Source organism: Protomyctophum bolini (assembly GCF_963924005.1).
Source record: "Protomyctophum bolini genome assembly, chromosome: 2".
In the NCBI taxonomy this organism is placed as follows: domain Eukaryota; kingdom Metazoa; phylum Chordata; class Actinopteri; order Myctophiformes; family Myctophidae; genus Protomyctophum; species Protomyctophum bolini.
Window position 1 is genome coordinate 26,550,803 of NC_137863.1, and position 13,676 is coordinate 26,564,478.

Genomic DNA, 13,676 nt, shown 5'->3' on the forward strand with positions numbered 1-13,676 from the left:
TGTAAAAATAGTAAAAAGGTGCTCCTTCTTAAACATTTGATTTATTTATTTGTTTTTTGTTTTTAATTGTGATTTATGTTTTGTTTTTAATCTTTTGAAAAATATAAATGTATTTCTTAAATGTAGGAAACAAAAAAGGGGATGTTTTCTCGGTGTCGTGAGTGACCCATACATACCATAGAGATATACCGGTAAGCGGTAATATAAAACGCATCATGCAGTGAGTTCACATCGGTTCACATCTATGTTATCATACATCTACAGCTTGCTTTTGTGATGGAAAAACTGAGCATGCGCACTGCCTGGCGAAAAAGGTTATGAAACCATCAGATTTTTAGAGCAGTAAAGACAAGTTAACAGAAGCTTGTTGTATAAGTACTAAAATAATCTCAAGCACGCTGGATGCTAGGAGAACATGATGAAAATATAACTCCGATTGAAGATCATCACTTATACCAGGTCAGTGGTAATAGCGTTGTAATAACGTGTATACAGTAGGTAACCTGTGGAGTGTGGACTGTTGTTTCACTTGTATAAGGATGAGTCCCATGCATTGACCCACTTATGCCTGTAGACAAATAGTTGCTATTATTATTATTATTATTATTATTATGTGCAATAATAAATGCAATGTATTTTTGTGTCTCTGAGGTGACATACTGACATTTTAATGGCATATTATATCACAAGTTGGTGCATTTAAACTGGGATTGTGTGCCTCCTGCAGAATGACCTACATTCTCCAACTTTACACAAATTCTATCTCTGTACATTTATCGCATCACTTTCCACTAACATTTACAACCGTGATCTGATTTTAAATTATTTGTATTAGTTGGACCGGTTCATCCTACCTTGACATAATTTTTCTGCACAGAAATTAGAAAATTTCTGTGCAGAAAGGAGGTATAGAGCAGCCGTTTAATTTAATCCCAGGCTCCCCCAGAGTTAGCGCAGCCGAAGTGTCCTTGAGAACCCCTTTAAATCTTAGCACTTAGCAATGGTTCCCAACGTGTGACCCCCCCAGAGCTCTGCCAATGTGATGCTTTGCGAGCAGATGTAGATGTTCTATTTTCCAAAGATTCTGAAAAACAAAATTTAAAAAAGAAATACAATAGATAGGAGGGTATGCGTGTGGCATCTTGGTCATACCTGGAAGTATTGCAGGAACGCCTACTGAGTGTCCAAAAACTACTTTCTGGCCTTGACAGCACATACATCCAAACAGAAAAGTCCTATCTGATATCATTAACCAAAGTTAAATTGCATTAAACTCACATTGCCACTTGATTTGCTACTGACTGCATTCCCATACTGCATTCCCATACTTTTTTGGAAACAGTTAAGGCTATAGCTCTATAGAGTGGAGAACTGGACAATAATATGACCAATACTAAAAATGTCCACCACAAGCCAGCATGGCGATGACCCCTTTCGAACCACATTATGAAACATAACAGATTATAATACAATTTTTTATAATCCTCTAATATGCTATTCTAACACTTTCTACAGAAAGCCGTCACTGTACCCCCCACCACCAATGGCCCCCAACAAGATCAACTCCATCCACTGGTTCCGCAAGGGGCTGCGTCTCCATGACAACCCGTCCCTGTTGGAGGCAGCACGCGGCGCCGACACGCTACGCTGTGTTTACTTCCTGGACCCCTGGTTCGCCGGGGCGTCCAACCTTGGGGTCAACCGCTGGAGGTGAGACAGAGAAACTATTATACTCAAATATTAGAAAGTACAAATTACAAAGAGCAGACATTTTCAGAAATGGTCAAAAATAGTGAAAATAGACAATCTACATAAATAGGAAATAAGTGGTTAATTCATCAGATATTTTTGAAAGTTTTGGTCCCAAGAGAAATGTAGAGAAAGTAGTGAACGCTTGTAAAGAAACACTAATCTATTATGCACAATACCTCAAAATTGAAAATTGTAGCCTACTTTTAATTACACTATTTGTGTAAGTGGGCTACTTCACTTGTTTACACCATAGTTACCCACCAATAGTGTTGTTTTTCTACAGTAAAAAAAAAATCTCCAAAAATGTACTCAAGTACAGGTACAGTACTCAAGTACAGCATGAACAAAGCAATTCAATGTACTTTACACAGAACATCAAGCAAAGTAAACTCATTTATACAATGACATAAGGATGCCTAAAACATAGACAGACAGACAGAAATGACAAAGTATTAGGCTGAAAATGCCATCATTTGGGTCATGCAATCATGGCATGCATGGGGCCACACTCACAATGTCTTTGTGGCAGGCTAGGTGTTGAAATATCAACTGGTTGTGTTAGATTGGCACTATATTCTGAAATGCTGACATGGGGCATCGTGTTCTTTTCAGTTGATAAACAACAAAACAGCTCTGATTGGTTCAGGATCTCAGAGACACGGATACACGTCCTGTTGTATTTTGCTTTACCCTCTGAGCTGGTTGGGTTTTGTAATGATGATGAACACAGATGCACTTGTTTTCTTTATATTGCTAGGGCAGCCACCTGTAAATGTCTGAATGACATTTCATTTCTTGTTTAATGTTACAAGAGTTTCAAGCCGCTACACGAACATATTGTTCTTTCCTTTCCGGGAGTTTCCGGGACCACAATGAGAGGCAGGTTAGTGGGCCAATAGAGAGTTCTGAGTCACTTGTCGCTGTGGAGATGACCTACTTTTTAGGCGGAAGCTCAAACTGCTGGTATCTAATGGTGTCTGCGGAAATTGACTGACTGTGTGTGTGTGTGTGTGTGTGTGTGTGTGTGTGTGTGTGTGTGTGTGTGTGTGTGTGTGTGTGTGTGTGCGTGTGCGTGTGCGTGTGTGTGTGTGTGTGTGTGTGGAGCTGCTGGAGCATCAATCAAATGGTTGGGAGGTGCCCAAAACAGTTTTTTCACTGACGAAAACTAAATGGAAACTAAATGAAAACGAATGACTAAAACTAAGTCGAAATATATTGACAATTTTACACTTGGTTGCATGCTGAGAATAGCCGATCTACAAGCTTGTTGTGAGCTTGTAGATCGGCTATCAGTCATTACGATGGTATCAAGGCCTGCCAAAATACATTTTCGTCGACTAAATCAACTGTAGATTTAGTTGACTAAAATCTTATGATACTTAGTCGACTAAAACTAGACTAACACTAAAACATTCCAGGTTGAAAAGTATTCAAGAGACTATGACTAAAACTAAAATAAAAAATTGCTGTCAAAATCAACACTGATCAGGGCCTGTCTGTCTGTCTGCCTGTAGTGTAAGTGTACCAATGGCACACACGCACCTCAAAATGACAAAAGTCATGTTGATCATCCAATTATTTTCATCATAATTAACTTCAAAATGCACATACATTAGTCACTGTTTCATGTTAACTTGTCTCAAATAGTTTGCCCTCTATTCCTTATCCTATACTGTACGTACTGTATGTTATTTGATGATGCATATACTTTACTACTGTCAAAAGTATCAGGAGAGTATCAGGAGTATCAACTGCTCCTGCTTATCTATGAGCAGTTCCACCGTTGGCCACCGGGTGTCACAGGACAACAAGCAAACAATGAGGCCAGTAGTCCTGTTGACTGCCTCCAAGTCCAAGTCATGATATGATATGATATGATATGATATGATATGATATGATATGATATGATATGATATGATATGATATGATATGATATGATATGATATGATATGATATGATATGATATGATATGATATGGCCACCCGTCTCGTGTCTGTTAAGTGGTCGGATGAGTAGGCCCTGATCCAGAAAAGGTTGGGAACCCCTGATTTACAGACCTGCGTTGCTGTTTCAGGTTCTTGCTGCAGTGCCTGGAGGATTTGGACACTAGCCTACGCAAGCTCAACTCTCGTCTGTTCGTCATCCGAGGGCAACCAGCCAACATATTTCCACGTCTCTTCAAGGTAAATAACAACATCCAGACAGGCTCACTGGCAATGTAGTCCAATCAGGTCAGAGTTTTTAACAGTTACACCTTGATTGAACATGGCATTTGAAATATCGGATTTGTAACTGTAACTCTGGAAGAGTGCCTTGCTGTTGTTGTTTCTAAAACATTTAAGAAAAGACAGATTAGGTAGCCAGTATTATCTGATTAGCCTTTCTGTTGTTGTTTCTAAAACATTTACGAAAAGACAGATTAAATAGCAAGTATTATCTGATTAGTAATAGTAGCCTATAATTAAAGAACAGATGTAAGTTGATATGTCTATAACCAGAGCTCATGGGTGGGAATGTTGTGTGTCCATGCAGCAGTGGGACGTCACTCGCCTGACGTTTGAGTCTGACTCAGAACCCTTCGGAAAGGACAGGGACGCTGCCATCAAGAAACTGGCTGCAGAGGCTGGAGTGGACGTCATCACATGCACCTCGCACACGCTTTATGACCTGGACAAGTGAGTGAGTGAGTGAGTGAGTGAGTGAGTGAGTCAGTGAGTCAGTGAGTGAGTCAGTGAGTGAGTCAGTGAGTGTGTCAGTGAGTGAGTCAGTGAGTGAGTCAGTGAGTCAGTGAGTGAGTCAGTGAGTCAGTGAGTGAGTCAGTGAGTTAGTCAGTGAGTGAGTGAGTGAGTGAGTGAGTGATTGAGTGAGTGAGTGAGTGAGCGTGTCTACAAGATCACAACCTATCCCATCATGATTCATTGCAAGCTTGCAGAGTTGCTGTGTTTATGATTTCTCATGTGACACAAAGTATATTATGCTCGCTTCATGTTTCTGATTTAGTGCTTTGTCTGACATGACATGGCATGACATGACACGCATATGATGCAATGTGAAAAGCACAAAATTGTGTCAGGCTTTTAGACGCGTTGAAAATCGTGTTAGATTGGTGCTATACTTCACTATAAAACTTGAAATGGGACATCGTGTCCTTTTCAGTTGATAAATGGCAAAACAGCTCTGATTGGTTCAGCATCTCAGACACACAGATACATGTCTGAGTGAGTAACCTATAGTGACTGAGTGATTGCATGCGTGTGAGTGATAAATTATAGCTTTGAAATATTCTCTCAAGTCTCTCAATACTTTCTCTCATTTCTATGCTGTCGGGAAGGAAAAAAAAGTTTTTCAGGAAATGGAAAAAGAATCTGGAAATGAAGAAAACCATATCTTTTTAAAACAAAGCAATACTGCCTCATCAAAGTTGGTATTATATATTGTCAATTACTTGCGTGAGAGGGAGAGAGCTGGTGGATTTAGTTGCTTTAGCAGACAGTTTTTGAAGTTCCAATGAGGTTTTGTCCGAAGCGCTTTTTAATACTTTTCATTGGTTCAATATTCTTTTAACCAACACACATATGTAAAGGGTGTTCAATAGCATTGATTCATGAAAAAAAAAATTCTAAAACTAAAAATGGAGTTAAGTGGTTTCTCCCAGACAGCAACGATATGTGATTTTTCTTTTGGTGGGATATTCAACTTTCGGTTGCTTGTCCATCCACAGGATCATTGAGCTGAATGAGGGTCAGCCTCCAGTGACCTTCAAGCGCTTCCAGACGTTGGTGAGCTCCATGCCCCCACCGGACCTCCCCGTGGAGCCCCTCACACGAGCCACCATGGGAACATGCGTCACCCCTGTCACAGAGGAGTGCAGGAGGCAGTACAGTGTCCCCCACCTGGAGGAACTAGGTGAGAGCGCGCAGCACCCCAAAACACTGCACTATTTAGTTTGACATATCAGTGGCCACTTTAGACACAAATACGTCTTTGACTTCACTAATCACTACCCAGGAGTCTCTGCAAGCATGTCCGGCAAGGACACACTGTGATTGGCCAGTCTTCGCTTTGACCTTGGGGCTTGGCAAATGCCAAGATGAAACTCTTCCCTATACATAGTAAATTAGTAATACAGTCAAGCCCCTAGCAGGGACCCCCCTGAGTCTATAGTTTATGGAAGGATGATTGCTATTGCTAAACATTTATTATTATTAATTATTATTTATTGTGTGTAATTTTGTGGGACATAATATGCTATAGTTGTTAAAAAGTGACTATCAACTATTTATTTGAATGAATAAAGGGTGATTTTAACCCAGTGGCTCTCAACCTTTTCTGGATCAGGGCCCACTTGAAAATCTGGAAATTGGGCTGCCTTGTTAAAGTGGTCAGATGTGTGGGCTGCGTTCAGAGCATATTCATTCGAATGATCAATTAATCATTTGGAATTAATGTAGTATACTTTAAGTATTTGGTATTCATTGGAGATTTGTGGATTAATGGTTCTGGACAACCACTGTATAGTGTGTACTGCTCTTGATAGATCAATTCAAATACCAGCAGATCCATAGGACCATGTATTTATTTTGTGTTTTATTGTAGGCTTCGACACAGAGGGGCTGGGCGACGCTGTGTGGCCAGGTGGTGAAACTGAAGCTCTTGCTCGAATAGAACGACAACTGGGTCCGGATGTCTCCACGGTAAACACACACACACACACGCACGCACGCTCACATATCTTTGGTCTGATGTCCTAATAGTCTGTCACGCAATAGTCCGACACCCTACCCCAAACCCAACCAAACCGCACAGGGAAGCCAAGGTTGAGTCTTAACCGGCCACGTATGTCGGACTATTGGTACGTCTGACCAACTTATACCCCACACAGACACACACACACACACACACGCACGCACGCACGCACGCACGCACGCACGCACGCACACACACACACACACACACACACGCATGCATGCATGCACATCGTTGAGACACTTCAGCAACCTAGGGTGTACAGATATAATTCATTTTTGGCCCAGAAATGTATCTTTCATAGAGATAAAGGTTGCTGACCCCTGATCTACAGTAGGGCGTAATGCCGTAATAGGCATGTGGTTGACCCTTGACCTCTGCTCTGTGTGTGTTCCAGGCGTGGCAGATTAATTTTGAGCGTCCTAAACTCAGCTCCAACCCCCTGTTACCTAGCAACCTGGGTCTGAGCCCTTACCTGCGCTTCGGCTGCCTGTCCTGCCGTCTCTTCTACAGCAAGCTGGCCGAGCTCTACAAGAAGGTGTGTTGAAGATTTGTAATGTCGGGATTCAATTAAAAAATGTGAACATTTTATGAAATTCTGTGATTTCATTCATCAATATTTTAATATTCTTCATGGAAATCTTGTCTGCCCATCCATTGCCAGGTGAAACCGAATGGCAGCCTCCCCGCCTCGCTGTGCGACAAGCTGCTGTGGCGCGACTTCTTCTACACAGCCTCCACCAACAACCCGCGCTTCGACCGCATGGACGGCAACCCCATCTGCATCCGCATCCCCTGGGACAGGAACCCTGAGGCACTGGCCAAGTGGGCCGAGGCCCGCACGGGCTTCCCCTGGATCGATGCCATCATGACCCAGCTGAGGCAAGAGGGCTGGATCCACCACCTGGCCAGACACGCTGTGGCCTGCTTCCTTACCAGAGGAGACCTGTGGATCAGCTGGGAGGAAGGCATGAAGGTAAGATAATTATGTTTAGGTTATTATTATGTTTGTAGTTTTTTTTTATATACACGCTGCATCAGCAAATCTATGTGAAAGAATTCGAATAGATTTCTCTTGAAATAATCGACTAAAACTATAACCATAACCTTTTTGTTTGTTGTACAACCGTGTTGCACAAAAATAGTGGGAATAGCCAATCTACAAGCTCAATTAAATGCATTTGAATCTATAAACTCACAATGTGTCTTGATGCGACACATTGTGAGTTTATAGATTCAAATGCATTAATTTACAGGTGTTTGAAGAGATGTTAGTGATGTGAGTGTTGTAAATGAAATATATATAATAAGATTTTAAATATATTTAGGGGACTTTTTCTGTTTCTATTTGATAGTTTTACATTAAACTGACTGGAATGGGGAGAGAGAGATGGGGGAGTGACACGCAGCAAAGGTTGTAGACTTGTCGGGATCTACACGCAATACGCTGTCAGGCTGGATTAGCAGCCTAGGTGCCCGCCCGGACTGCTAGGACCCGGGCCGGGCCTGGCCCAGTGTTGATTAATTTGCAGGTGTTTGAGGAGCTGTCAGTGATGTGAGTGTTGATTCATTTGCAGGTGTTTGAGGAGCTGTCAGTGATGTGAGTGTTGATTAATTTTCAGGTGTTTGAGGAGCTGTTCAGTGATGTGAGTGTTGATTCATTTGCAGGTGTTTGAGGAGCTGTCAGAGATGTGAGTGTTGATTCATTTGCAGGTGTTTGAGGAGCTGTTCAGTGATGTGAGTGTTGATTCATTTGCAGGTGTTTGAGGAGCTGTTCAGTGATGTGAGTGTTGATTCATTTGCAGGTGTTTGAGGAGCTGTCAGAGATGTGAGTGTTGATTCATTTGCAGGTGTTTGAGGAGCTGTTCAGTGATGTGAGTGTTAATTCATTTGCAGGTGTTTGAGGTAGGGATGCCGCCGAATAATCGATTTTTCGATTATGTGTTGCCGTCCCCAAAATCGATTTTAATATTTCATAATCGAAAATCGGGAAAAAGAAAAAAAAATGCTGCATGATATATCGAACATGTACCTTCATCAGAGTGGAGAATATAAGTATAAATCAAGTTGAGCAAAGCCACTCTGATCTGCCCCTCTATCTAACAGACACAGTTAACGATCGCTTGTTAAGTGCCTGCCAGACAGACAATCAGATGAAATGAAGGCAGGTGTAGACTAGAGTGTAGACTAGTGAACTGAACATGTTCTCTTTATATCAAGTAATACATACCAGCCCCTTATGAAACTACTTCTCCCCAAATCCAAATGGATTTCATTTTCCATCCTGAATGGCACTGAGAAGATCTCCACAAAGGTTTACTCATCAAAACTGATTATAAAACTGTAACCATCAAAGCATGCACTCAACATATAATGGTTATGTGACCATGGCATGTGCATAATATAAAATCTTAGAAGTTTTATCTGATATTGATTAAAAAATTAAAAAAAACAAAAAATAATACTTTTTTCTTTTTTTGGGGGGGGGGGGGAGGGGGTGTGTGTGGGGGGGGGGGGGGGTCGATTAATCGATTATTAATCGCCAGAGCTTTAGAATATTCGATTGGGCAAATGGTCACCATGTGGCATCCCTAGTTTGAGGAGCTGTTCAGTGATGTGAGTGTTTATTCATTTGCAGGTGTTTGAGGAGCTGCTGTTGGATGCAGACTGGAGTGTGAACGCAGGCAGCTGGATGTCTCACTCCTGCAGTTCCTTCTTCCAGCAGTTCTTCCACTGCTACTGTCCTGTTGGCACCGGAAAACGCATCGACCCCAACGGAGACTACATCAGGTACATGCACGCTCACCCACGCATGTAAAGGGGTCTCACAATCAGAGCCCCTCTAGTCTAGACACTATATACTTCTCATACGCGAATAGAGAAATATAGCGAAAATAGACGATCTACATGTGAACTTTTCTTTAAATATATATATATATATATATATATATATATATATATATATATATATATATATATATATATTAACAGTTGTTTTACAATATAATGCCATGCCCAAAATAGGGATGCCAGGTAGAAGATGGTTAGATCCTTTAACAATATTATTACTGTGCTTCACACCACAACATTACATGTGTTACATGTTGGAGTTTACTTATCTATGTTGAAGTTACAGGTTAAAAGATTGTTTATCACAAGTTGGACTGATATCACATTGAGAACATACTGTACGTACAGGCAGACAGTGGATGAAAGCATGTCATGTTATTGTGCAACATGTTGGACTACCGCCAAACATGTCAAGACAGGCATAGTATTGATACTCTGCCTCCATGTATGGCCATTGTGACGTGACGCTGTGGTTGTAAATGTCTCCCTGTGCTTGCAGACGCTACTTACCCGTCCTCCGAAATTTCCCGGCCAAATACATCTACGACCCCTGGAACGCTCCGGAGGAGGTGCAGCGGGATGCGCACTGCATCGTGGGAGAGGACTACCCCAAGCCCATGGTGAACCACGCCGAAGCTAGCCGCCTCAACATCGAGAGGATGAGACAGATCTACCAGCAGCTGTCACGACACAGAGGCCTAAGTAGGGAACACCACAGCACTCACTCTTCATGGGGAAGTATCCCCAGAAAGCTTTTTCTTTTTAAAGCATGCATTTCTATGGTCAAGCCTCAATATAGTTAAATATTTGGGGTCACTTTCCTATGCAGTGACACACCTCAGACCTGCAATCATTGAGTAGAGGCGTACCGCTCAGTTCATGTGTAGTGCTCTAGACATGATATCCAAAGCACTCCATTGCTCAAAGAAAATATGTTTTTTGTTCATACGTTCCCTCATTTCTCTATTTTATACGCCTCATTTATTGAAACATCAATTTCCATAGTGTTTTGGCTCTGACACTTAATGTTGTTCCTTTGTAGGCTTGTTGGCGGCGGTGCCATCGGCGGTGCCATCGGGTCCCATTGAAGACTTGAATGTCAACAGGTGCTGCTGCTCCACCACTAAAAGACCATGTGGGGCCAATGTACATCAAGGTGAGCACCCGGAACAAATTACCAAGAGGTTATTAACTTATTACTTATTATAAATGTTTTGTAACTTCATTAACACTTCTCTGAATAATTCTATTTTCCTCTTCTCTTCTCTTCTCTTCTCTTCTCTTCTCTTCTCTTCTCTTCTCTTCTCTTCTCTTCTCTTCTCTTCTCTTCTCTTCTCTTCTCTTCTCTTCTCTCCTCTCCTCTCCTCTCCTCTCTTCTCTTCTCTTATTTCTGCTCACTGGAATTAAATATATATTCTTAATGGCTGTTCTAGTTCAGTTCATTTCTGTATATGCAGTACAAGTAATTTGCGCTAGAGAAAGAAATAGAATTACAGTTCTGGGTTGCAACATTAAAATGAGTCTCCATGCGTTTGTATTGGTTTCTGTCAGGTGCGTTGACACGCGGCGGTGGACACAGCTCACTGAAAAGGCAGCGAGAGTCCGAACATGATGTGGGCAGAGACACTGACTCTTTTTCCGCCTACAAAGTTCAACGACAAAGCAAGCAGGTAAAGGCTTATTTAAAACGGCATCGCATGGCTGTGAAAAATGACTAAATGCGATGACGTGCTGTTTTCATCAGTGGTTCTGGTCATCATCCAGACCAGACATCTGGTTACTTTGTAGCACAATTGTTTTCTTTGCACTCCAGAGTAGTAGAATGTGACCATTTAGGTCTTTTAGGACTAGGACCTACTTTTTTAACAGGGCATTTTTCTAACTTCACTGGTTTTACCTCTAGGCTCTATACCTAGAGGTAAATGTTTTGTTTCCATTCCTTAGATGGTGTGATGTTTCTTCTTTTTATGCATTTCCCTACTGTAGCACTTTGAGATTCTGTGGAATGTAAAGTGCATTATAAATAAATAAAAACCCATTATTATTATTATTACATTTATTATTATTATTATTATTATTTACTTTATTTTGTTGAATGCAGTTCATGATATTTTCTCTTCTCTGATCTTGCACCTTGTAAGTTTCTCTGCATACATTATAAGCGGCACATTTATTTCCCCAAACGGCAAAAAGAAAACGTTGTTGACTCCAATAGAGTAGCAGTGGCATTTGCTAAACTTTATATATCATTAGTTAAACAATAAACACGATTATAAACAAGCTTAAACAAGCTAATATGAATCTGCTGTTTTCCATCTACCCTGAAGTCCATTCTTGCAGTATTGAGAATGACAGACACTAGACAGTATAGGAAAGCTGAGAGTCCTGGACTCATATTCCTGTTGTCTTCTGCTTGTATTTCAGAAGGAAGTCGGTGGACAGGAACAGCTGATGGCTGTATCGTCCTGAGGTGCTGCCCCATCACAGATATTTATACATACTGTGCATACGTGTAGTAGCCATATGAGTATGTACAGTATACAGTAAATACAGTTGGTAAACAGCCTGCTATGGACATAAGCTCAATTTGGATCTCATGACTAGGTGTGTCTGATGACATTTCACCGTTCGTTGTGATACCTCAGTGGGAGTTGGACCTGTTCTCACACAACTGTCAGCTGATCATTATAGGACAGTGCTTCTCAAAGTGGGGTCCTTTGGGGGGGGGGGGGGGGGGGTTCCAGGAGGAGGGTCCCCAGCAAAAGGAGTTCATAATGTATTAAAATCAGTTTAGGCACTTTAACCCGGTTTTGTATTTTGAAAATAGCCGCTCTACAAGCTTGTATTTCCGGCTGGCACAACATCTTTCAGATGTGGACTCGGCTTGCTGTCGAAATCACCTTCATTTGGAGGTCCATGGCATGGCAATGTTTGAGAACTACTGTTAATAACAGTCTGTTATAGGACATGTTTTGTACAGGGTGTGGATATATTATATTGTGTGTTTTGCATAAAGAGACAATTTTGGACACCATTTAGACAGGAAGATAGAAACGTGAGAAATATTCTCAACCTTCCCAGTTAGATGATTTTCTTTCTTCTTTTTTACTTCAATCTACAACGTCAAATCCTCATTAATTCATGACAAATACAACAGGCAATCCTCATTCAAGGCAAATTAATTATAAACGCTCATGTTGTGTAAGGACCAAAGCTGACCTACAAGCTCACTGTACAATGATGAGCAATTTGAACATGTTCGACTATAATGACATGCTCAAAGTAGGGACGCCAGGTTGAATGAAAGTATACAAACTGATTTACAGTAAATAAGAACAACATTGGTAATACATCAAATGCATAGAAATGCATATTGCTGTTCGCTATTAGAAATGCAAATTGATGATGCTATTGTGATTATATTATAACACTGTATCTGCTTTGTAATATATTGTCACTGTCGGGCAGAAACCCTGTAGGCCTATGACCATATTTAAACTTTTTCATGTTTTTCATAAATTAGAGCCCTGATTTATACCTTGTCACCTGACAGTGCCACGCAAAAGTAACAAAAATAGCAAACCTATAAGCTCATAAGTTGTGAGCTTGCAGATCTGCTATTTTCACTATTTTTTGAAAATCTTTCAAAACTCTTGCCCAAAATGGGGATGCCAGGTTGACAGTGGTTAAGTCTGGCTGGTTTTATGTTTATTGAACCAATGAAATGTATTAACAAGAGCTTGTGACTAAATCATTAGATCCATAGGACATTTCCTTTTGGGCATTCCCTAAAAAGAAAGGGTTATGGACAGACAGACAGGTTTCTACCCGACAGTGATGACATGCATCTCGTCTTCTGGCTTATGGTTGAATGTTATTCTTGCTATAGAACAGTGTGGTAAAATCGTCCATTCAGTGACTTAGTTACTATCTTCCTTAAGTTAAATTGTTGAGGTTGTGTTACCACAACCTGCATAATTATATGGGTTCACAGTTTGTCAAACTAGGCCACACTCAGTTCATTCAGTCCACCGCTCGCTTCCGATTGGTTGCATGCTTTGTCTTTCCTCTTGTTTTGAAGGGGACTATACTGGAGTGAACACATGCGTTTTAGCAGTGTTTTATTGGCCTGTATATTACTTACCACATTACCAAAACAATGTCTGTGTGTCTGATTTTTTATTAAACTGATTTATTGTGGTCTGTCTATTTGTACAGTATGTCTGTTTGTTTTAGAGCTCTCAATGACACCTCTTTCTTTTCTTGTTTTCCAAATTGTCGCCATCGGAAGGAAACCACCTATTTTCGATTTTTTCAATGAAAAGTAT

At 40.9% G+C, this 13,676-nt stretch overlaps 1 protein-coding gene across 2 annotated transcripts; it reads left to right on the forward strand.

Moving 5' to 3' along the window:
* Positions 1-314: 314 nt before the first annotated feature.
* Positions 315-13,548, forward strand: LOC308328904 (cryptochrome-1-like). 2 transcript variants are annotated; one of them, XR_013965334.1, is made up of 13 exons: positions 315-459; positions 1,516-1,710; positions 3,827-3,935; positions 4,285-4,427; positions 5,474-5,658; positions 6,349-6,446; positions 6,896-7,036; positions 7,163-7,474; positions 9,137-9,288; positions 9,848-10,050; positions 10,391-10,532; positions 10,900-11,018; positions 11,773-13,548. XR_013965334.1 is itself a non-coding variant. In XM_080783016.1 (13 exons), the coding sequence occupies exons 2-13, from the start codon at positions 1,544-1,546 to the stop codon at positions 11,815-11,817; spliced, it is 1,788 nt and encodes a 595-aa protein (XP_080639142.1). In that variant the 5' UTR covers positions 315-459; positions 1,516-1,543; the 3' UTR covers positions 11,818-13,548. The 2 variants fall into 2 exon arrangements, 1 of the variants encoding a protein (XP_080639142.1); XM_080783016.1 differs by having other exon boundaries at positions 10,391-10,504.
* Positions 13,549-13,676: the final 128 nt, after the last annotated feature.

What these genes read in the sequence shown, in the direction of transcription:
- LOC308328904 (XM_080783016.1), top strand. Translation starts at nt 1,544, where the DNA reads ATGGCCCCCAACAAGATCAACTCCATCCACTGGTTCCGCAAGGGGCTG. An exon ending in TGGGGCCAATGTACATCAAG is followed by an intron (nt 10,505 to 10,899) that starts GTGAGCACCCGG and finishes GGTTTCTGTCAG; the next exon opens with GTGCGTTGACACGCGGCGGT. An exon ending in TTCAACGACAAAGCAAGCAG is followed by an intron (nt 11,019 to 11,772) that starts GTAAAGGCTTAT and finishes CTTGTATTTCAG; the next exon opens with AAGGAAGTCGGTGGACAGGA.